This window comes from Hemicordylus capensis, chromosome 3 (assembly GCF_027244095.1).
Source record: "Hemicordylus capensis ecotype Gifberg chromosome 3, rHemCap1.1.pri, whole genome shotgun sequence".
Lineage (NCBI taxonomy): Eukaryota > Metazoa > Chordata > Lepidosauria > Squamata > Cordylidae > Hemicordylus > Hemicordylus capensis.
The window spans coordinates 165,108,165-165,133,812 of record NC_069659.1 but is presented as its reverse complement, the minus strand read 5'-3'; the positions used below and the strand labels follow the sequence as shown (position 1 = coordinate 165,133,812).

Sequence of the window (25,648 nt, the reverse complement as noted above, 5' to 3'; positions counted from 1 at the left end):
TGCTGATTAAGAGATTTTAAGAGGTAACTGAATACAACTTGTATAAGTAAAGTGTATCCTGCTACAGTACAATGGATTAGATAGACTGATCTTGAGAGTTTTTCAAGGGTTTTATGTATCCTTTCTACAATGTTAAGAATCCAGCCAAAATGAGTGGAGATAGTAGATCAAGCCATCTGGCCCAACTGGGATAAGGCAGTCAGAGCTTACGATAATAAAAATGGCATATTTTAAAAATCCATACAGTGGCTTTCAAAGAAGAAGATCACTTCCCAGATAACACTCACGACAATAGCCCTATTCAGATGTCATATGAGTGTACAGATGTCTGTACATAGGTACATGTTTTTGTGTGAATAACTCTACTTATGTTCATTTTAAAAGTGAGCCCCCTCAGATGTATGATACAGTTCAGAGGTGTACTGCTGTACCTGTGTACAACATAATGTGTGAATTACTGTACCTGTGTAAAGAACTGTACCTGTGTACAGTGTTCCCTGTAAGAGGGGTTCCCAGATAACTACAACCCCCATCATCCACAGCCAAGGGCCATTGCAGCCGGGGATTCTGGGAGTTGTAGTCAACAACATCTGGGAATCCCTTTTACAGGAAACACTGCCTGTGTACACTTATATGAATGTTGAACAAAATGTGTGACTAGGGCTAAAACATCATAGGATGCATGGGTTTGTTCAAGAATGGCTAGATGATCATTTTGTTTGCTTATTTATTGTGATTAAGAGTATTTTAATATTTTGGAATTAATTTGGTGTTTATGTGCTCAGGAAGGAATAATTAGAAGTTGCTACCTCTAAATGCAGATAATTAGACCCTGCTTTTACTGGAATAAAAATGGTGGCCTTTGAAGAATAAAAAACTATTCATTTGTTTCCTGCCAGCGTTGTGTTCTCACTACATCCATGGTGTATAGGAAAAGGACACCTTTTAAACTTTGTTTGTGAGCAGCCAGGTCATACCAACTAGTTCTGTAATAGGAATTGACCTTCAGCCTGTTTGCTGCTTTGTGTTGCGCTTGCATAGCTATTTGTACTAGGACAGCAATTTAGGAATGTCTGAATGCTACACCTGCTCTCATGTGGGCAGAAAGAAGTTGGCTGGGTCTGAGCTTTTCTTGTGCATGTTCCTTTAAAAACAAAAGGAAGGCTACACCGAAGGACTAATTTTTATAATTTGCGCCCTCAGTTAAGCATAGGCAAGAATGTCTCTGTGTGCAGTATGTTTTTCCCCTCACTGGAATTCCAAGCTCTTCACAAATGCTTGGCTATAATCCCTGAAAGTATTTCAGATGTATAGGGCTCAGAAGGGAATCACTGCCACTGCTCCTCTTGCTGTTGTCCATGGCATTGGCACTGCCCCATAACCCATAATTCCTTGCTGATGTCATCTTCGTTGTTAGCTGTGCTAGTACTGGTAGCAGTAAACAAAGGATAAAGGCACAGCACCAAGCAGCCGTGGGTTATGTCTGTGCTCTGTCAATAAGTCTAAGGTCTTTTCTGCAGTTTTCCCCCAAGACTAGACCTTTGACCCTTTACCTCCACTTGGAGGTATTGAAACACCCATAGCTTAATTTTCTGTCGGAAATATGACTCCTAGTCCAGGTAAGGTCAACAAATTGCATCTTTGAACTTTGGTTTGAGAGTTAGTTCACATTTGTGGCCCATGAAGACAGGTTTGGAGCCTACCTGAGGCTGTGCAAGCAGCCCAATCAATATCCCCATAGGAAAACTGAGACACAGAAAAGAACACACCAACTTGTCTCTATGAAACCAGATATGCAAATCATGTTCTCCTGAGTTCAGGTGCCATACTAGAATATTACCACCTTTCTATCCTTTGGATTATTTCTGTCTTGTCTTGTAGGTCTGTCTGGGTTGTGAAGATGAATTTAGCAAAATATTAAGTTGTCATGTTCAGTAGGATAATCGCCTCAGTTTGGGTGTAATTTGATGACAGAAGAGCAGTACAAATGGCTAAGGGTTGGATTCTGCTCTTGTTTCACTGAACAGCATTTCTTTACTCTTACAGGTAACTTTACTCCTTTCTGTGGGTTCAGCTCATGGCGTTTAAAGATACTGCTCAGCCTAAGCAGGCATGTCAGAAACTTGGCCGCAGTATTAGGTTTTGATTTTAATTTATATACACATGTGTTGGGATAGAAGCGCCTATCCCTTGCCCTAGGCCTTCTTTGACATCTGTGACTTGACATGAGGCGCTGTTCTAAAATATAACATAATCTCACAATAGATGACACTTGCAGCCTTTTCTCTCCCTTTCCTCCTCCGCTCTTTAACCATTTCATTCCATCAAGCTGTGGCAACCCAGTACCTAAAAGATTTGAAGACTGCAAGAATTCTCACCAGCATTTGACACATGATTTTTGGTGTTGCAGATTATCTCTGGAAGCATGGTTGGGAAATTAATTAAATTCCAAGTAGCTATAAAGTTAATCTCTATCTACTTGTGATGCCAGTCTATATGTGCTCCATGCTTTATGGGATGGCTGCATCAAATGAAAACTGGCCCATTTTGGAGTACCTGAAGAATCTCTGTTTTGAATTTTATTTCAAAGAATATTTCTGACACATGTAATCTTGGAGAAAAACTTGAGAATGTGAAGGTGATACCTTATGAAGTCTCAGTAAGAGGCACTCAGTGTTGATAGACTGAAAACCAGGTATAGCCAGTAGCAATCCCTGTGATCATGGCTGGGAGAAGCACCACTGTGATCATGGGAACCATGTCAGTGTTGCATTATGTTCATACAAACATATGCCCACAGAAATCGGGGACTGCTCACATGAGGTGGGTAGGGGGAATCCGTCATATTTATTAGACCAACATATAATCTGCAATGAGAAAAATATGGTTAGGCACCAGCATTACAGATTATGGAATTGGAATTATGCATATTATCACATTTGCTTATATTTCCTGTTTTACATTATTTATTTTGTTTTCAAGATGTAAGGTTTCCAAAAGTGTGTGCGTGTGTGATTTTGGCAAGGACTAGGGGGAGCAAGAGACAGATTGGGAAGAGAGCTGGTCTTGTGGTAGCAAGAATGACTTGTCCCTTAGCTAAGCAGGGTCTGCCCTGGTTGCATTTAAAAGGGAGACTAGAAGTGTGAGCACTGTAAGATTTTCCTCTCAGGGGATGGAGCTGCTCTGGGAAGAGCAGAAGGTTTCAAGTTCTTTTCCTGGCATCTCCAAGATAGGGCTGAGAGAGATTCCTGCCTGCAACCTTGGAGAAGCCTCTGCCAGTTTGTGTAGACAATACTGAGCAAGATGGACCTATGGTCTGACTCAGTATATGGCAGCTTCCTATGTTCCTAAGATTAGCAATAGATGGTCATAGAAACAGGTGTGAGGGAATAGTTCAGCAATCCCACAAACCAAATGCAGGCTGGTAGTCGTGTATCATAGTCCTCCCATGTGTTTCACACACATACCGGCTATCTTTGCCAACATTAAAAAAAATAAAATCCTGGTGGGCCACCAGACATAGGCGCTGCATTACCTTGATGGATCTCACGTTTTTTCAAGATTTGGGTAGTAGCATTGGATGGGGTGGCCTGGAAGTATACAGGAATGTAAACCAGTGGTATGATTATCACTGGTGATGCTCCACAGCAAGGCAGATCGGTTGTTTATGGCTGTGTTGATTATTGTATGTGCTTGTGAAGCGCTGTTGCTGCTACAGGGACCATGTGGCATTGCTCTGCCTGGTCTAACTTCACTGCATGGAGAGAGGTCTGGGGTGGCAGAGTGCTGGAGGGTAAGGGTAAGGTGCAGCTGAGTGGCTGCCGGTCCCTCCCTGCCTTCGGATGAGGCACACATTGGGCTGAGTGGGAAGAAGGGCACACAGTGAAGGAGAGATCAGGAAGCAGCAGTATTTGGGGAAGCTTCTCTTTTGCTGTAGGAGCATCTATGTGGCAAGTTGCCTGCTTGCACAAGCAACAGCTGTCCTTGGAGGCAGTGGTATTCACACAAAACTGGTATGTGCAAAAGTGGTACTCCGGCGGGGGGCGGGGGGAGGTTGGAGGGTTGGAAAGCCCTAATTTATACCTTGGTGTGGTTGGACCTGCTTATAGGGAGCGAAGATGTCTTGTTTTAAAACAGGCCTGAAGAACTTACAACCCACCAAATCAAATGTAACCCATCATGTATTGTGACCTTTTAGCTCTTGAGAGAAACAGTGCTTCTACAGTCCTAGACAGCCAGCAGAAATAAGTTTATCAACCTTAGGGGTGCCAAATGACCAGCAAATACCACCACCACCCCATCTCATCCCACTCCCAGCCTGGCTGTGTTTTTTTGGTTTTTGTTTGTTGATGCCAATCGCTACAAAAGCAAGCAATAAGGCCTATTTTTTCTTTCTCTCTCTCCAGCCTTTTTTGTTTGTTTTTGCTTGTACGCCTTAAACAAATAAGCTAGGGTTTTTGTGTTCGACTCTATCCCTGGTTCAGGAAGCGTACCTGAGCACCAGCTGTAGACCTATCCTGGGCTACACCTGCAGACCCGGAGAGCTGAAGTCACACCCAAGTGCCAACATGTTTAAAGAGTTGAGTGCCCAGGATGCTGGTGGGGGCTTGATACATCCCTGGGAGAGCTTTTATAGAGCTGAGCTGAAATGACCACCCCATTTTTGCTGCCCCACTCACAGGCTGTGAAAATGGAAAGACTTTCTGTGAGTGTGGGTATAAAATTGGGGTATATGTAACTTAGCAGTGGCGCTCTGGTGGGTGGTACCATTCCCCCTCCCCTGAACTTTCCTTGGCATGATTACTTGACAGTGTCATGTTGCTCAGATGGGTGAATGGTGTGTGTGTGTGTGTGTGTGTGTGTGTGAGAGAGAGAGAGAGAGAGAGAGAGAGAGAGAGAGAGAGAGAGCAGAAGGAGCAACGGTGCTGTTCCCTCCACTGCAAAACACATGGTAGCTGGGAGCGGGACAGGGTGACCAGTATAAAGATAAGTCAGTTTCATTTCACAAATACCTGTCATATTCATGTTCCACCTTTCTTCTCCCACCTCATATATTAAGGTGAAAGTTCACAATTGAGAAAATTTGGCTCAACTATCACTTGATATATTCAGAGTTGTGCAGATTCTAATTACAATTGTGATGCTCTAGTCTAGAAGACAGGAAAGGATCACTGAAACTACGTTAAGTTTTACCTCAAAAGAACAGCATGGCATGAGAATTAGAACTGTCTGGGATCTTTTACAGCTTGATATACGAGGGGTGCGGGGAACACTTTGTACTAAGATCATAGTAGAGGCTTTCTGTCCTCAACTGTGATTTAAAATGGACATCCTTGTAAGTTTTATTGTAATGCAACAGTAATAGAAACTGAGGTGCCTTTGGATCTGCAAGTTTGTTCATTTTGTCATTGCTTCTCATTAGATCTGTGTGTGCCTTGTGCACTTCAAATACTATAATTTCCGATGTACTCCTTGTCAAATACTTGGGCACATTCACTGTTCCATTATTTGAATGTACATCAGATAGATGTTCCTCTGTATCCAGGGGCATAGCTAGGGGAGAGGGGCCCATATTTGTCCCTCTCCACGATGGCCCCTCGGAGTGAGCGAGATAATGAAGAAAATAGGGAGAAGTGGAGCTGTGCAGCCCTCAACTATAGCTACACCCCGTCTGTATCCTCGTACATGGGGATGGGTTTTTTTTGCAAAACTACATAAAGAGGAATGGGCCTTTTTTTTTTTTTTTTAGCACAATCTGGATCCTGTCATTATGATCTGGTTCATGTTTTTGCCTCTTAATAAGGCACCTCAAGGAAAGAAGCCTCCCAACAGCTGTAGTAGCTGCTGACTTGTAGAGCTGTTACAGACAACTGTGCTTCAGTCCTTCCCCCTTCAGCCATCTTCGTGCCCTCATGCTTTGGGCAAGGTGAGAACTGCTGCTGCTTAATGTCTGCCTTCCTTCTAGGAAAACACCCCAAATAAAATCAAAATAAAATAACCCTCTAAAATAGGCAGTAAAACTGTATTCAGTAAACAGTGGCATGGCTCTTTCCTTTTTCATACAGAAGGCCAAGCGACAGATGGAAGGAGGATTTGGGGACCCATCTAGAGGGGATGTCTTGGAGGACTGGCAGCCACTACAGATACTGGGCGGCTCTTGTCACATGCTGCCTTGTTAACAAGCAAATGTGTGACCCTGGGCTCTGTCTGCACTGTATTTTGTGCAAAGAAACATGTTTGTGTAGCTCTTTAAGGGAGAAGGCAAAGCCTATATTTAGGTGGTGTTCTTTTCATTTCAAAGGGAGTGGTGACACAATAAAGAGCTATATTTTGGAGGGGGAAGACTTCAAGGCACCGAAATTGGAACATCAAATTATAGGACATCTTGATTGTTGTGTCGATACTGTGTATATGAAAGATTTAATTAACCTTAAACTCTTAAGAAAGCAGCTCTTAATTATGATTGACTCTAGTCAATAAAAGACTGCGATGAATGTAACATTTGTAATGTATCCTTGTATATTGTATATGTAAATGAGAGGGGAAAGAAATGAGAGATTAAAATATCTGGTAGGATGGCTGCCTTTGGGTGTCAGAGAAAAATATTTACAGTATCATGTAGCATCTAGCTAAGTGACAGCCTAATTTACTGATTAGTGTGCATTGTTTTCAGTGGATATACTTGTGTGTGTTTTACACTTCGGTGAGTGTTTTTTCACCTTTTAAAACTTGCAATAAGTTTTTTTTTAAAGGTAAAGAAAACCAACCTTACTTCAAAAGGAATTGCATCAAGAGTAGCAATGTTGTTATCCTTCAAACATAGCATTATTGCCATCATAGCATCATGGATTTTCACAGCCCATATCTGTGTTTGTGTATGTTTCTTTTCCAGGCAAATTTCACTTGTTTTGTGTTTTGAGGTGGTAGCTCTGCATCACACATGGCATCTGCGCCTGCGCAGACCCACCATCCTGGAATCTGTGTCATCCAAGGCAGACCTGCTCAGTGACACTTCTAGTGTGCCTAGCAGAAGTCCTAGCATCTCCTCTGAGATCATAGAAGCCGCTCTATAGACAGGAGCCACTCCAGGGACAGATCTTATTCTCCAGTTGGGTGCCATCCTATGAAAAGTTGTAGGTACTCTTCCTCCCTGGAAGAAAATGACCTGGATTACTATGATAATTTATTTGACCGCCACTGAGGTCCGAGTAGGCGTTATATGGCTTATCATGACTACTACGCGCCTGATTTTTACCCTCGCCCGCACTATATGTATATAGACAGTGTGTGCTATGATGATCATTGCTTCAGTATGGGACACCATAAGCCTCATAAGGGACACCACCGGTCACGATCCCACTTGCTCTCGTGCTCCCCACCTCACCTGAGATCCCGCTCAAGATCTCCATACGCACCTCTGGAACCAGCACTGCCACCGATCCCACAGGTGCTGGCTCCGGAGCAACAACTGACTCCAGCAAGCCCTGTACCTGCATGCCTTCCACCACCACTAAACTCTGCACCTCAGGTTCCTCCTCCAGGGGACCCAGAGGATTCATCAGAATCTAGTTCAGACTCTTCTGATTCAGAGGACTCCAGGGTTGGAGCTCCCATACCTGCTCCCGAGGAAACTGCACAGTGGGTGGGAGATTCTTCCTACCAGGAAGAATCTAAATATTATGCTCAACATTTGATCCACATGGCAACCTCATTAGCTTTGGAAATTCAACAACAGAATGCTCAGTTGAAGGATCCTATCTTTCAGCTCATTCAGGCAGACTCCAGTGTTCCCGTTGCTCGACCGCTGGTCCCTACTCTGGTCCAAGTTGTCAAGGCATCTTTGGAGAAACCTGCTTCAGTCTCTACAACGTCAAAGAGACTGGAGAATATTTATAGGGTTCAAACAAGAGATACAACATTCTTAATAAAGCACCTAATGCCAAATTCAGTTGTAGTAGAGTCTCCCCAGACACACAATAGACATCGCGTGTTACATGCCCAAGTGGATATAGAGAGAAAGAAGTGAGACTCTTGGGTGGGGGGAGTGTACTCCATGCCGGGCTTCCTTGTGCGAGTGGATAACCATCAGGTGTGCTGGGCAAGATACCAACATTTTCTGCTGTGGAGAAGTTGACACCCTTCCTCCAACATCTACAGCAGGACCAGAGGGATGCTGCGTTGGTTTTTCTCAGTAAAGGCCTCTGTGTAGCAAAACAGCAGCTCCATTTCTCAAGGCACTGTGCCGACTGTGGTTCCCACTCTATGGCGTCTGCAGTTGCCCTAAGGAGGCATGCCTGGCTGATGTCATCCTTGTTATCTCAAGAGACTAGGGGGCTCATTGAAGACTTACCGTTCGATGGCGAGACCCTGTTTGGCAATACAACCGATGATACTCTCAAAAGAGTTCAGAAGTTGTGAACCACAGCTCAGTCTATAAGTTTCTCTCAGTCCTCCGTATCCATGCCTAACGTGATGAAACACAAACAGTGGCCACGTTATACTCAATCCAGTCAGTCTGTCTACCACTCTGGGGATTCCTTTCGTCACCAGCAGCGTTTCCAGCAGCAAAGAGCCTCAACTTCGGGACCCAATACCAGGCCACAGGCTAATTTCAAGACAAAGACCCCCTACCATAAACTGACAGGAGTAGACTTCCTCCTTCGAAAGGGAGCTATCCAATGCATTTTGTAACTTACAAGAGATTTTGTACGGTGACTATCCTGGCCATTCTACCTTTGCTGTTCCCAGGCACATGGTTCCCATCCATAGACTTACAGAATGCCTATTTTCATATTGCTATTGTGCCACACCACTGCATATACCTGAGATTTTGTGTGGATTCCCAATTGTGCCAATATACTGTTCTTCCCTTGGGGCTGGCCTCTGCCCCGCGTGTGTTTATAAAATGCATGGCGGTGGTGGTGGCTCACCTACAGTTGCGAGGCATCAATGTCTTTCCCTACATAGATGACTGGCTGCTTGTGTCGTCCACAAGAGCCTGCCTTGTGAGGGATGTGGAGCTTGCTCAGTGTGTCCTGCATTGCCTTGATCTATAAGTAAACCATAAAAAGTCGAAGTTGACAACAGTCCAAATCATACAATTTCTAGGCGTCGTTTTGGATTTAAACTCTTTGATGGCGACTCTGGGTCAAGAGAGAATTCAGTTACAGAATACAGTTCGCTGCTCATACCTTTTGTAGACATCGAAGGTACCGGGCGAGGTTTGTACATCATCTACTAGGCCTGATGGCATCAACCACCACTGTGTTACCCCAGGCCCATATTCACCTATGAAACTTGCAAGCATGGTTTCTGTGCAAATTCTTCCCCCAGGTGCACTCCAACACAGGATGCTCACAGCTCTGTGCAGAGTGCAAAGGGTGGTATCTTGGAGGATGATGCTGTCCAACCTCATCCAGGGGACTCCCTTTAGGAGAGAACCACCCACCCTCACGATCACCACGGATGCACATTTCAAAGACCTGGTGGTCACGGGGAATTGGACTCGAGAGGAACGTTCCTACCACATCATCTATCTTGAGCTGCTGGCCATGTTCCGGTCCCTCGAGACCTTTCAGTTATATATAGCAGGGTCTCCGGTCCTTCTTCTCATGGACAATACGGCAGCCAGGTCGTATCTCACAGACAGGGAGGCACAGCATCACTTTCCCTTCTCAACCTGGCAATGTGCCTTTGGCTTTTGTGCCTGGATTTGGACATTTGGCCAGAAGCAATCCACATACAAGGAAAGGTCAACACCCTAGCGCAGGGATGGGGAACCTTGGCACTCCTGCAGATGTTGGCCTACAATTCCCATAATCCCTAGCTATTGGCCTCTGTGGCTGGGGATTATGGGAGTTGTAGTCCAAAAACAGCTGGAGTGCCAAGGTTCCCCATCCCTGCCCTAGCGGATGCTCTAACCTGCCTTATCTTACGAGTGGCACCTAAATCATGGCATCCTGCTCAAGGTATTCCGCCTGCGGGGAACCCTTCACATGGATGTGTTCGCCTTAGTTCAGAATTCTCAATATGCACGATTCTGCAGCAGAGCAGGGGTCGACCTGGAATTGGAAGGAGATGCTTTCCTTCAGTATTGGGGTGGTCAGCTCCTATACATGTTTCCCCCATTTCTCCTTATCCCAAGAGTCCTCCAGAAGATTGTCAAGGATAGGGCCAAGTATATCCTGATAGCTCCATGGTGGCCCAGGCAGCCCTGGTTCACCACACTTCTTCAGCTGTCGGGAGGGACTTTCCGGTGCCTCTCATCAGTACCGTATCTGCTGACAGGGGCAGAAGGCCGACATCTTCACCCAAATGTGGATTCCCTTTACCTTATGGCTTGGTGGATAAAACTGTGAGTTTGTTTAGTAATCCAATTCAAGAAGTATTGTCAGCAGCAAAGAAACCCTCCATGGTGAAATCTTACATGGCAAAATGGACCTGTTAGTTCTGAGTTTGTACGGAGGCGGCGGGGGGAGAAGGATCAGTGCCTTCAGAGGCATCATTACAGTTGATCTTTGAATATCTGTTCCACCTGAAGGATAGTGGGTAGGCTATTTCTTCTTTAAGAGTTCACTTGGCTGCCATTGCAGACAAACATGTATGGTTTGTTCTCTCATAAACTGGTTAAAAAGTTATTTCAAGGAATCCTCCATGTTATCCTCTTCTCCCAAATGCTCCCCACCTTGGAGCTTACTGTTGGTATTGAAACAGTTAATGAAACTTCCCTTAGAGCCTATGGCAACATGTAACCTTAGATTGTTATCTGCAAAGGTGGTGTTTTTGATTGCAATCATCTCAGCTCAAAGAGTAAGTGAGATAAAAGCATTACATTCTGATGAGCCATATTTAGTTTTTCATAAGGATAGAGTTGTGTTGAGGCCAGATGCCTCTTTTCTGCCTAAAGTTGTCTCTGAGTTCCATTTATCATAAGAAATGTCTCTGCCTACCTTTCCCCCCGCCCTGGTCACTAAGGAGGAGCGTGTTTATCATTCTCTGGATGTAAGGACTGCATACAATCGTTTTGCAGGTCCACGTCTCTGTGTCTTATTCGGAGCCTTCTAGAGGCTTGCCTGTGTCATCCCAGTGCATTGCTGTGTGGGCCAGAGAGGCTATCTTTTTGGTGTACCAGCTGGCCTCAGAGCCGTTGCCTTCTCCAATTAAAGCACATTCCACTCATACGATGGCTGCTTCAGTGGCTTTCCATAAGGATGTATGAATGACTGAGATTTGTAAAGCTGCAACATGGTCTCGGCCAACGATGCTTGTCAGGCATTATGCCTTGGATGTTCAATCTTGCACTTGTGCTTTGTTTGGTTCATCTGTACTGCACACTGCTGTTCATGAGAAATAAAATTGCATTGCTGAGAGTTTCTGTGTGACTCTGTTTATTCTTGGGCTGCACCCGCTGTCCAGTTATTATTATCTCACGTGTGATGCACAGAGACCATGAAGAAGAAAGGCAGGTTACTCGCTTGTAACTGTAGTTCTTAGATTGGTCTTCTCTTCATTCACACAACCCACCCTTCCTCCCCACTACAGCGTTTGTGTCACTGTGTTTAGGTGTACAGCTGCGGACTGAAGGAGTGAGGTACATTTACTGATGGGGGAGCTGGTTTTCCCGCTCTTTTTTCCTTTTAAGGTAAAGTTTCCGGATCATGGCTCTCTGCAGACACAGATCCCATGTGTGAATGCACTGAAGACCATGGGAAGAACTACAGTTACGGGTGAGTAACCTGCCTTTCCCCACAGAGGAGCTCGTGTTCTTCAAAACACATTGGGACATTGTCACTGTGTGAACTGAAGACCCTTGCTAATGGGTCTACCATCTCTTTCTTCTCCTTTTTTGGTCACCCTGTAACTATAGTAGACTCCAAGGCTCCTTGTTTTTATGGTGCAAGTTTGTTTTGGTGCCACTTTTTATTTCCCCCGTTCCTGAATCTCTGACAGCGTCTTTGCCTGATTTGTCAAAAACTTCAAGATAGGTCTTTTCCTCTTCTCTTCTGTGTGATAAGGACTTGAGCAAAGAAATAATATATTTTCCTGGCACATCTTTAGTTGCTCTAACTGCATTCATATTTCCTGATACACATTATAATCTTCATCCCCTGAGCCTGCTTTATCTGAGGCCAGATTGATAGGAGAAAATGTGGTCTGTGAGCAAAGACCACAGCTGACTCCACACAGAGATTCTGCCTTCAGGGTTCATCTAACCCATAGACTTCCTGGGTCTTCTTCATGCAACCTTTGCATCATCATCTCCACTTATATGTCCCAGTGACCTCTAGTGTCACTGACAGGTGCTGTGACTGGAGCTGATTTTCCAAAGGCTGTGTGGGGGCAGATCAGAGCAGCTGTGGGCCTGACAGAGAAAGTGCAGGTTAGATATATGTGAGTCAACAGCTGTCCCCAGTCTAAAGCCTGTGTGCTGATTGCATTGGAAATCTGTACTGTATTGTGATGGTGAAGCTCCTGCCACCAGTAGACTGATCTGGTGACAGAGCCAGAACTCTTTCATATGCCATCCACAGGGAACAAACATTCTTTTTAAAAAAGTTTTTTGAGAATTGTGCAAGTTTGTTTTTTGCACCACTTTTTCCCAGTGACATATATCACATGTGTTCAGCATAGCAACAGTGATATATCTGAGGGAAGGGCAGGTATGAGGAAAAGAGGGATGCTGTGCTGGGGCTGGATAGGAACAATTGCTCTCCCCCTGCTAATTATAAGAGAATCACCACTTTCTTTGCTCCACAGGGGTTAACTGAGAGGTTATCTATTCCCTTCTTAAGAGAAAGAGTTACATAGAAAGGAGACGAACATAGACATTGTGACAAAACTGGGGTGACTCTATGCTTTCCTGGGATCTACCCTCAGTAGAGAGATTGCTCTGATCCCAAATCTAGGAGCACACTGCTCCTTCAGGGTAGGCTGCCACCAGTTGAAGACTGATCTAAAGCCACTGACCAGGCTTAGACACTGCTTCAACAACCTAGAACTGTCTGGCTTGAGACTTACAGGCACTGTACAGCCAGAGTCCACACAACCTAGCTCTAGACAACAAGATAGTATTCTGAAACCAACTCAACAGTTGCGAATGACCTTACAAGGCACATGGGGAAGAGCTTTGCAAGTAACCCCACAGAACCTGTTAAATCGCACTGAAGCCACTTCTAAGTATATGGACTTTATTAAGAAACAAGGATTGCACACAGAATAAGGAATTGGGGGGGAAATAGGGTGAAACTGAGAGTAAAGAAAGGAATACAGGGATTCAAAAGAAAAATTTTAAAAACCCAACATTTACTAATTTACTAGCACTGAGTTTTACCTTAGTCTGTCAGTAGGCAGGTCCTTGGCTGAGAGAATGTTAATCTCTACAGCTTCTCCTGTGGAACACCCATTTGCAGATGGAAAAGAGTGAACACTGGCCAGGCCTTTGTCCTCTAGCTTTAAAGCCATGAAGGAGGGGGTGATCTGGCTCCAAAAACTGTGGGTCTCATACCTGTCCGTAGTTCAAAGAGTATGGTAATTTCCTCCCTTCGGGTGGTGAGGTGCAAAGTGGCCCTATCTACTGTGTCAGCCATGTGTTGCTTCTGCCATGGCTGCAGATTGGGACTTGGAAAAGGAGGTGTGGGGAAGGGTACTGAATTTCGCATATCGATTTGAATTACTCAGGCTTCAGTCTCCTTGGAACTCGAGAATGCCCTTCTTCTAGGTAATTAGTAGTTTATTAATTAATGTCTTCTAATTGTAATATGCAGTTTGACTGTATTTTCACCTCCCAATATTCAGTTATTGTGTTTTGCCCGACTTTTCCTAGAATTTCCTCCCACCGCCCGCCACCCATTCACTGTTCTGAAGATCTGTCTTCCATAGATTAACTATGCACTGTGTGAAAAAGTACTTCCTCCTGTTGGTCTTAAATTTCCCAACCTTCAGTTTCATGGGATGACCCCTGGTTCTAGTATTGTGAGAGAGGGAGAAAGATTTCTATGTCCACTCACTCTACTCCATGCATAATTTTATATACCTCAACCGTATCTCCCCTTAGTCACCTCTTTTCCAAACTAAAGAGCCCCAGATGGTATAGCCTTGCCTCATAAGGAAGGTGCTCCAGGCCCCTGATCATCTTGGTTGCCCTCTTCTGCACATTTCCCAGTTCTACAATACACTTCTTAAGGTACGGTGACCAGAACTGTACTGTACTCCAAATATAACTGCCCTTATAGATTTGTATAAGGCATTATAATATTAGCATTTTTTATTAGCATTTTTATTAATATTGGCATTTTTATTTAATTTTCAATCCCCTTCCTGATGATCCCTAGAATGGAATTGGCCTTTTTTTTACCACTGCTGTCTCTTTTTGTCCAGTGTATGTATATCCTGTGCTGCAGTACTGCTGCCTGCCTATGTCTGGATAACACCATGGCTTCAGATTGTCCTGGGCCCAGCTGACAGCCTGACACTAAGGCACTAGTCTGTCACCTCATCCTTGGCCATGGCGGTGGCATGCATGCATGTCTATGTGTCAGCAGCACTAATGGGCAGACTGTGACACATCTGGTTTTGGGATTTGGGTTTTGGAATCAGAGAGGAGAGCTGGTCTTGTGGTAGCAAGCATGACTTGTCCCCATAACTAAGCAGGGTCTGCCCTGGTTGCATCTGAATGGGAGACTTGATGTGTGAGCACTGCAAGATATTTCCCTCAGGGGATGAAGCCGCTCTGGGAAGAGCAGAAGGTTCCAAGTTCCCTCCCTGGCTTCTCCAAGATAGGGCTGAGAGAGATTCCTGCCTCAGCCTCGGAGAAGCCACTGCCAGTCTGTGAAGACAATACTGAGCTAGATAGACCAATGGTCTGACTCAGTATATGGCAGTTTCCTATGTTCCTATGATTGGCAAGGGTAGGGTGAGCTGCCAGTGGTGTTGAAGTCGATGGGGGTGACCATGAGTTACTCACCCACTATGGCCAGCTCTGGAAATCCCAGCAGGAGAAGACTGGCCTTCAGGAAGACCAGCTGCTACACCAAGCCAGCATCCAAGCCTGAGCAATTGGGGGTCGCCAGGTCCCTGACCATGGAGAAAACCCTCTTGCACTGCTTGGCGGCCATGAGAGGAAACGTCTGGCAACCATCACCTAGTCCAGCCAGACTTGGTGATGCATTGCCCAGAACTGGATTGGCTCCATCTTCTGGCCTGCCACCATTTCCTGCAGGTACTGCAGAACAGACTGCTCAGCACTGCTGCAGGGCTTGGTGGGGTCCTCCCACCCTGCTGGCAAGGCAAATTAGCCCTCTGTGAACGACCTGTTGGAACACTGAGGTGGGACTACTGGCTTCTTTGGCCCTGCCAGGGACACCTCACTGCTGGACTGAGAAGTAGTGTTGATGCTGCTGCTGCTGGGAGTGGACTGTGCACTATCAGTAGGCACTCCAGCATCCTTTTCCTGGTTGCGCCCCAACCTCCTCTCCTCAGTTCATCTGACCTCTTCAACCAGCACCCCTTCATCCTTGGGTCACGTAAACAGGACAAAACATGTGCCAATGCGCTCAGGGGTGTTGTTAGCAGATCCACCACTCCAGTCCTCAGTGAACCTGCCAAGGCAGTTGGATCGACGGATCTTTCTTTTGCAGATGCTGGAGCAAGAGAAAGGTGGAGTTCCACCATGTTGGAACATCCTAAGGGATCAAGTGTTCAGGTAGGCCCAGCCCAAGTTGCTTCTCCTTGGGCATCTGCCTACCCTTTTTGCTCTGGTGGAAGTAAACTGCTATCTTGCGGCACCTCTCCACAAGAACAGCCATAGCGGCAGCTGCAGGCTGGTGCTTAGCACCTTCAGCAGGGATGCCTCACCTGACTTCAGCCCCCAAACGGCCAAGCACATCCTGCATGACCAAGGACAGAGTGTGTGCCACACAACAGATAGACACAAGCTGAATCTGCTCAGCTGCCTTCATTATGTTCCTAGTATTGTCAGTGACCATAAACCCTTGGTAAAGGTTTGTCTGCCCGGACAGCCATTCTTCCAACTGGTGATCCATGGCCACCAACAGCTCATCTGCCATGTGTTCAGTGTCCAACACCTCCACATGCAGCAGAGCCAACCTGGGCTTTGCTGTATGGGTGGGGCTGGCCATGCCAGCAGCAGGAGATGTCCCCACCAGTGTGCTGTGAGGGACAAGAAAGCAGCATTCACCCCACTGCAGCTGGCCCACAAATCTGCAATGAAGTGCATGCTGGTGTTAGGCGTTGCTGTGCACAGCAGCCCCAACATGGTGTCACTGCATGCCAGGTACAGGGAGGGCACCACCCACCTGCTGAAGGTGGTTATTGATGGGATTTTATAGTTGTGGGCAAGCAGTAGGAGCAGCCGGCAGAAGCCAGTGTTCTCCACCACCCGGAATAGCTGGTTGTCCAAAGTGATCATCTCAGCAATGGCCCGGGTGATGCAATGAGACTCTGGGCAACCAGCCCGCTTTCCCACTGACTGTACCCACTGTGCATATAACTACCCCTGCTTGGGAGTAGGAGCCACTGCCTTGCTGCTGCTAGTCAAGGGCACTCCAGGCCTATTGCTGCCAGCAGGAATAAGGCCCCAAGGTGAAGCCTTTGCATGCACTGAAGCACCCCTGACATAAAAAGATGCTTAGGGTCCTTCTCCCTACTGACCTGTGCCCCGCAGTGGATGCAGAAGCATAGATTCTGTCGCCATGAAGGAGCTCAAAGTGGTCCAACATCACATTGCTTTTGGAGCTGGTCCAGCCCCTTTTCAGTGATGGTGGTGGTACTGGGGCTGCTGCTCCCTTCTGGGGGCCCCCACTGCTCTTGATCCAGGGCTGAGAAGATCCAGGAACAGGAAGAGGAATGTCTTCCTCTTGCTCCTGCTCAGTCTCAGACCACAGGGGCCACACTGCCAGTGGGGATTGGGGAGGATGGTGAGGGTAATTCGGCTGGGCTATCAGCCAACACCAACACCTCTGCTGCCACAGGAAGAGCCTTTTCCCTGACAGGGGAGGACCTCCCCCGTAATTCTGCCTCAGCCGCCACCAGCAGCAGCTCTGCTGCAGGATCACCCTCCTCAGGAAAGGAGAGCCTGCACACAACCACATCAGTGGGGACATAGGCCCCTCTTGCTGTCACCCATAATGACCAGCATTACCCCTTCCAGTGCCTGCCAATCTGCTCATGGCTCTCCTCACACCCTCCTGGAAATCTTGGATTAAAAAAAAATTCAAGCCCTAACCCTGATTTGTTTGGGGTGAGGTGGGGGGAGAAGTGTCTTTAAAGCTGGTATTTTGAAAGGGGGTCTGGGGTGGTCTATTGATGCTGTGTGTGCCACATACAACACTGTCTATAGCACTGTAGTCTGCACACACAGAAGCTAGAAAAATTAAATCCTTCAGAATAAAGAAACAGGCTTTATGGGGTGGAGGCTTTTTTGGAGGAGAGAAAGCAACGATGGAGAAAGAGAAAGAGGATTATTGTGGCCTGTCTCCTAATCCTGTCCTACTATGTACCTGGCTCGCACTTAATCCATTCCCTAAACTAGGCCTTATTTAAAGAAGTCTAACCTGATCAAGTTTGGAGGGGCTTACTTTCTGGTGTCTTCTGCTGGAGTCTGGCCAGGTGCTGCTCTCAGAGGCACTCTGGTCCAGCAGACACTGGGACTCAACAGCTGGGGGTAGGACAGGTGGGTGCCAGGTGGTGGGTGGACATCCACCCACTCAAAAAAGAAATAGGCACAAAGCAGCAGCAAAGGTGATGCAGCTTGGTGCTGCAAAAGAAAGAACAATGTCACCACAGCACCCCAGTTATTAAAGCTACTGGGGGCTGGCTACAAGAAGAAGAAGAAGAAAATCCACAGCAAACACCCAGGTAAAGCCACTGGGGCTGCTGGTACAATTATAAACAAATGGGGTGGGGGATGAAAAGTAGTTTGCACTGCAAAGGAAAAGAGAGAGAGAGAGATAAGCCACAGGCAATCTGTCTCTCTCTACACACAAGCAGGCCCCAGTCCACCAGTCTCAGTCTGTGCTGCTGATCCTTCCTCCTCTGAGAGGCACACTATAAGAAAGAGGTCTTTGGACTCCCAATCCCTTAAATACATTTTGAAAATCCCTTGGCTCCCCCCAGCCAATGGGGGCACAGTTGCCCATGACAACACTTGCATAACAAGCCAACCAAGAAGCAAGGAGTTTGCAAGCCAATCAGAAGTCAGTGCCAGGAAACCAATCAACAGGGGGGAAACAGGCCTCCAAAATGGCACTCAAAACACTTGAATTGTTTTGATTAAAATGGGGTGGTTCTTTTTTGAGCTCGAAACAGGCCCTTTTTCTAAGGGTGTTTTGTTTCAAGCTCAAAACACTTGAAACAGCCATTTCGAGCTCTAAAATGTTTTGCACATCCCTAGTTGTATTTTTATGTGAATATTCTTTCTCACTGTAAGATGTGAGGCTTAGGGTGGCCTGCCAAACTTTGGCTTCAGGGCATGGAAGAAAGATCCAAACCTGATGTTCTGTAGAACATGATAAAACTTGGATTGTGCATACATGGGAGACTATTCAAAATGATATGTAACTTGTATGTCAGATTTCAGTGCTGTCTGCTGCATTTGGGACATGTTGACCATCTGGCCAGGACAGTTCAGTACATTCAGAAACTAATTGATTGAAGTTTGGTTGGTTGGTTGAAGTTTGCTATCTGTTCACTTACCAGTAAATTAATCCCTTTTGAGTTGAAGAAGTCAAAGGATTTAGATGGTGGCATTTGCATTGTTTTCTCTCTTGTGGAAATGTATTAGCAGCATCTTCCAGTGGCTTGAGGATGCATATTAGTTTAGCTGATGTACCCTATTATGGTTTAATTTCATATGAATTTCTGGACTTTGCTTTCTCATCCTTCCTCTGACCCACCTTCTCTTCGCAACCTTTTGCTTAACCTCTTAGTCCTTAGTCCTTATTCTCAACTATCTAATTTTTGCTTGTGGAATTCTGTATCTAATACATAATAATGGGGAGTGATTGTAAGTCACTAAAGAATGGTTGCAGCCCTGCTTTACTTCTCCTGTTAAAAGTCCATAGCTCTTAGCCCATAGAACACATGTTAATGTAGAATCCAGCTTTTGTGCCAAGCAAGGCATATGTTGTTGCCAAATTTCACCTGTTGTTAACCAGCTTGCTTCTGCTGAATCATCAGCTTTTGGATTCAGGACGGCTGAAAGAATATGATGAGCCATACATTTTGCTACAAGAAGAGGAGAGCCTGTTTTACAAGATGGTTCAACAAGTGGGTAAGGCTGAAGCTGCATCCCTCATGGAAACGGCAAAACAGGTAAAGCGCTTCCCACCCACCCCTTCTATTACAAAATGTTGTAATTAAGTTTGTCTCAACAATTTACTTTTCACAAGTTAGCATATTCAGTATTTCAGAAAGCCTCATCTTCTCCACTGTAGTTAAGGCTCTCATATCTTTTCAATTATAAACCCTTGTTTTTCAGTGCTTTATTACTGGGATTTGGAATAATATATACCCACAGCTGAAAATGACATGCTCCTGTTGCTGAAAACAACTATGCCTGGGATTGTTTTTATGCATGTGGGGAAGATAATGCACACTGTGGTCCTAGACACACTTTGATCATGCATGCGCTTTCCCGCCCCACTATGTTACATATTGCATGCAGAGTTGAAGCTTCCCCAGTGCTCTTGTTGGCTTTGCTTTTGATGAATACATCTGCATTTTATAGTATGTGCTCTGCAGTGTGCATAAAGGAAAATTTCCTATTGGCTGTAAATGGAGAAATAACATTAATGCTTTTTAAAAAGCTGGAATAAGTCTCCATTATGGTTGCCCTGCAAATACACCCAGATAGTGTTTTTTTCTAAAATCCTAGTCCACATACAGCTTTGTTAGTCATTTGCAGCATGTCTAAGAAAGTGGGTGCGGTGGGGAGATCCATTCTTTTTCCAAAAATCACCTCAGGTTATCTACCTGGGTACTAGTGTTGCTACTACTATGTAGTACTTGGGAAATATTTATATTCATCACAGATAATCAGGCAAGAAGCTGTTTACAGTCTAGCATTATTATCGAATGAAGCAATGTATTAAATTAACTGAAGTTTGCTGAGGCCTGCAAATTGAAACTCTGGCCCGGGTCATACGTAACACGAAACCGAAGGTTGGCGAACCGGCGATTTCAGTTTGGAGCTGTAAATAGCGGTGCAGACATTCCTCAAACCACAGCCAGCCAAACTCTAGTCTCAGGAGAGGGTAGCCCGTCCCTGCACCTCGGCCGCCAAGGCAGATCCCAGCAAGCTCCATGGCCAGACGGGACGCAGCATCGACATGTCATCAGGGCGGCCACGATTGGCCATGATCTTGAAGGGGTGTGTGCCAAACATGATTGTGCATTTTTGACATAGACTCCACTGCCCTCAGTGGGGAAGGGGCATTTGAATCCCTCTAAATGCCATGCCATGCCAGCACTTCTGGCAGTGATGGCTCTGGTGGCCCCCAAAGATCCCTGTACCCTGATAGTCCCGCACAAGTATGAAATTGGGGGTGGGAGGTCTGGGGGGGAGGATATTTCCAGCTTTCAGTGAGATGGGTGAAAAGCTGCTGCTTCTTTTATTATATCCTAGGGTAATGTGGCAGAGTTTCACATTAACATTCTCAAAGGAAGCTCACCTGTACGACTTGGGTTAGAATTTTCTCTTAAAATGTTCCTGTTCTAAGGACTTAACTAGATGGAATGAGAGGCACAGAGCAACTGCTGTTCCTTGCCCCCTTTCCCTGCCTAGATAAAACACAATTTGCAGTGTGGTATTATTGCACTGTGCATTTCCCCACCCCCAAAGCTAGCAGCCAGTGATATTAGGGGAGGCACTAGGCACAGTATGGTGCCGTACACAGTTTACCTACATGTGGGGGATGGCAGTGGCAAAGAATAATAGCTCGTTAAGCCCTAAGCCTTCAGCCCTTAGTATTCAGAGTGTGTTTTTCAAAGGCCTTTCCATTCCTTCAGTAAGTGAGGGCTTCTTATTGAAATGTTTTTCTATATATGGCATGATATATGCCTTCACAGAGAATAAAATGAAACTGAAGCCATTAAACTAGTATGGAAGAATGGTATCAGTCTTGGGGGGGAGGGGCACATGTAAAGGTTTGTTGTGTCATATTTTGTGTAAGGGCTCTTGTGCCTAAAAGTGCTGTATGGAAGGCAGAAATTCAGAGGTGAATCCTTATTTCAGCACAGAGATGCAGTCATTAAAAAAAAAAAAAGACTTGCGTGCTCAATTTCTGTTTACCTCTCAGCTCTTTTAGGCACAGGAGCCCTGCCAGAAATTAAATTGGCAATCCTAGGTTGGAACCAAGAAGAATTTAATTATTATTATTTTTTTAAAGCTTTCAATGTGGAAGTGTGTGTGTGTGTGTGTGTGTGTGTGTGTGTGTGCGCGTGCGAGAGAGAGAGAAGAGAGAGTTGTGTCTGCTCAGAAAAGGAAATCAAAAGTCCCATTGCAAATATCTGTTTTCATTCAAAGTTGTTCCTCTGTGAACAAGAAGGAGCTCCTATTCATGGAGAGAGAGCTTCACTCATGAAAGGGATCCTTCTTTGAAGGACAGTTCCCTGTGTAAATGGAGTGAAAACTTTGGATGCAACTCATTAGTGCATATAAGGGGTTTCAGTGGATTGTGGCCCTTGTTTGCATATGAGCAGAGCAATATATTATGAAAATAACAGCTTTGCTGGAAGCATGCCCCAGTAACATAAATTACCAAAGAATGGTTTCATACTCTATTTCCACAGCAGTGTGAATATTAGACCTAACTCATGACACATGTCGGCTTTAGGGAAGATACTGTATTTTCAGTATGTGTGTGTTTTCTAAAGACTCAAACAAAACTTTTCACATTCTTCTTTGGGGGAAAAATACATTTTGAAGTCCTTTTTCACCCAAACACATTTTCCGATAAGAGCACACAAGTCTTGACATTATTTCATTTTGTTACACGCATCTGTCAAGGAACAGAGATATGATACAGCTACTAAAAACTGATGATTGTGGAACAGTGAAACTTGACAGCATTTCATTTCCTTTATGTTCTGATTATACATTTATCAGGAAACCTGTATCTCTTGCAGTTCAGCTAGAAATTGGTAGAATTCAGGAACTCAAAGGCTCGGCAAAGAACTGTCCTATTATTTGGTATCATCTTACATTTTAGAGAAGTTGCTTGGTGGAGCCATTGTTACTGCTTTCCCTTTCCCTTTCATTATTGTAGCACCCTATCCCCAGATCACATTTCTATAGGGCTCTATGACTCCTCCACAGCGCAAATTAAACGCTGGGATATTTCATACGTACATCCTGAAGTTTCAATGGTTGTCAATCATAGTTTGTAAAATGCAGGGATTACAACCTTGATATTAACATCCAAATCCATTGTGCTCATTTTTATGTGTGAAAATGAAAAGCCCTTGTGCAGACACTAGATTTCGAAGCTGCTTTGTCACCCTGTTTTTAATTTATCTCCATTTCTGAGCCAGTAAAAGGATTTTATTTATCAGTTTAATGTCAAGTGATAGAGTTATCTGTTGATCTGCATTATTAGCACTTTGAATGGGATGGTAGACATATGTTGATACACTCCGGTTTGCTGCAAATTGTTAGGAGATTTGAAAGTAATTTTACTAATTTTTTTAACTTGCTTCTGCTAAATTTGCACTTTCCCTAAAGAGAATTGATGTGTGAGCTTAAGTCACTATATTTAGAACAAGCTTTATGAAACTAACATAAGAACTTTTTTCTCCCTTAGGTTTATTTCAGGAAGAACTACCCTGAAGTTATTTCTAACGGTCAGGCAGTCACCACCACCTCATCAGTGGACGATTCTCAAGGATTAATTATTTTTGAGACTGCACTATGATCCTATACAATCACTGGGGGCGGGGGGGCGCTTTTTTTTTTTTTTTAGCAGAATGTAATACTAATACAATGTAAACCAAATGTTGCTCTTAATTGAAAATACTGTTTTTGCACTGGACAGCTACTTGTTGTATTGAAAAAAAAACCCACTTTTTCATGACTTGTTTCTTTCATTTGAATGTAATACAGTTCAATCTTCTTAAAATGCTGTAGATATTTTTACTTTTTGTTTTTGTAATGGTCTGATTCTGTGGACTGACTTTAGCAATAGCTCATCCCACAAAATTTGAAGCTTCAGTCTGTTCTGGGCAAATGAGGCTCTGAGCACCCTCATTTCCTCGTGTCTTATAAAAGTGCCTTGACATCAGGAACTGTGTTCCTCTCCTGATCATGGCTGCTGAGCCATTAAAAGGCTTTGAGATTGTTGCCCAAATACCCCTCACTCCAGATGCATTCTTACTGTAATACAGAAGTGCTATGCCGGGGTAGAGAAATGGTGGTAGTGATGTGGTAGTGGGTTAGCCTTGGACCAGACTCTGGTATGGCCAGTGGGTGCCACCACATGGCCTGTTGTGGCATTGCTCTAGTACAGGGTCCCTTAAGCCTGATCTTTTGGTTCCAGAGGCTTCCACTGCACAACTTGTGCCCTGCACAGCTTGTGACACAGATACAACCCACCAACTACAGGTGGTGCTCATTTCTGTTTGGGGGGCCTTGTTTGGGTTTCTGTTGCAAAAACGGGAGGTTATCAAGCACCTAGCTGACCAACATGCAATCTGGTGGGCTGCAGTTGGCTTGTTGAGTCACAGGTTGTGTAGGTGTGTTGAAAAGGAATAAGGTGGATAAATATATACATTGTTTGCTATACCACTCTTCTGTGTATGTTTGAACCACTGGTGCAGGCCACCTTACACTTTGAAGTTTACCATACAGTTTTTCCAGGTTGGAAATAGTGTATTTTTCTAACTTTGCATATAGAAGCAACTAGGAAAAAATGAATTAATGTTACTTCACTCTTAGAAATGTATATCTGTAAACCCTCAGCTGCATTTACAACATGTTTATACCAGTGCTTTTAAGCAGCTTCACAAATTGGCCAGTTCAAGGAATGAGCAAACCAAAGTTTCTTTGATGGGAAGCTTTAAACTTTCTTGCCTGTAAGCTGCAAATGAGATAATTTTATTAGAAGCACACCAATTTTATTAGAAGCACACCAGAAATGATTTTGCATCTGGCAAGGTTAGTATATAAAAGGAACACATATCCAATAGAAACCCATTGGTGGTAAGAGGATGTTACTGGGACAGTTAGCCTTTTAATAGTTGTATAGATGCTTCCAGAGGAGTAAAGTGAGGGCTGTACAGATTCACTGGCTTGTTCAGTGAATGATGATGCACCGTTTATGAAATGGGAACTCAACACTGTATCCTTGTAACTGCTCAGCACATTTCACAGTAGTTGCATGGAAGCCAGTTCTGTGCCTTCTTCCCAGGAATGACGGCGCCATGTGGGAGAAGCAGGATCTTGTTCAAATTGCTGTTCAGGGGTGAGTCCGACCTGAGGTAGTGACCGTGATGCCTGCATGGTTCTTCCTAAGCAATCCCACCCACCCCACACGTGATGCCTATGTTGCTAGAGTGACCTAGGAAGAAGCCACTGGAAAGAATAGCCCACACCAGTACCAGTGAGGTGTGAATAGGCTAACTAGCAAATGCAGAGGATACTTTTACCACATCTCTGCTGCACCTAGCTAGAAATATGGGCAATTATGGACATGGTAAAAATTCTCTTTGCCCACTGTCAGTCTATTACAGACAACCGAGCAGTTGCATGAACACCGACTGCCTGTATTTGCCAGTTGTCACCTTTTTAAAACTCTGGTAACAAACAGATCCACTGATCAGACAGCTAGCCAAGGATAGTACCACAGAGGATATGACCTTGGTACTAATTGGTTGTGTGTATTTGGACAAGGTGCTGGGTAATGAAAACACTCATCCATGCAATACAAGAATATAACAACCATTAAACTCCTTGGTGGCTCGTGGTCAATCCCTGAAAGCTGCTGCTGCTTCTTTTTTTAAAAATTGTCATATTATAGCCATATCAGAATCGAATGCTGAAATTGAATCTGTGTAAGAGAAGATGGTTATGTTTTGTGTGGCTGTTTGTGTACGAGTATTAAATTATTTTAACAAGCACCTTCCTCTTTGGCAAGCATTTTATCAGAATGTTTGCCAACTTAAACACACACAGAGTTCACTTCCAGTCAAGATACCAACACATTGTATACATTTATTGTGCCTTACTGGATTTCAAGCCACATTGCTTTAAAAATACATTAATTTTAAACCCACATTGTGGCTTTGCTTTCCTAAAAAATGCAACTCACATGGAGTTGCAATTTATTACCTATGATACAAGCTACTGCTTCTAATATTTTCCAAAATGGAAAGAGAATCCTGTGCAAATCAGAATGCTACTGCAGAGACTGGCAATATATTCAGCAAAAAAGCTATTTTGGATGCATTTCATAGTATAGGTTGTATGTATGGATGCAATTTTGAGGAGTGTACATCATTCAGTTTCTAGGTGGGGCTCTGTAGCCTGTAGTAAGATAAAAGGTTAGAAAGAGTAGGAAGTACTAAAAGCCTTTGGAAGTGGGAGCACCATCCTTTGCCATGAAGTGTGAAGTGTAAACATGTTGGGATAGGATTCGTG

The 25,648-nt window shown here is 44.6% G+C and overlaps 1 protein-coding gene across 2 annotated transcripts in view; it reads left to right on the top strand.

Annotated features, from left to right (window-relative positions):
- ABCC4 (ATP binding cassette subfamily C member 4) overlaps positions 1 to 25,128 on the top strand; it is a 227,092-nt gene extending 201,964 nt beyond the window's left edge. For both annotated transcript variants that reach the window (XM_053311913.1, XM_053311912.1), the window contains 2 exons: positions 19,195 to 19,329; positions 22,818 to 25,128. In XM_053311913.1, coding sequence (XP_053167888.1) covers positions 19,195 to 19,329; positions 22,818 to 22,928 — 246 coding nt within the window. In that variant the 3' untranslated portion in view covers positions 22,929 to 25,128. The remainder of the gene's footprint in view (positions 1 to 19,194; positions 19,330 to 22,817) is intronic.
- The last annotated feature ends 520 nt before the right edge of the window (positions 25,129 to 25,648 follow it).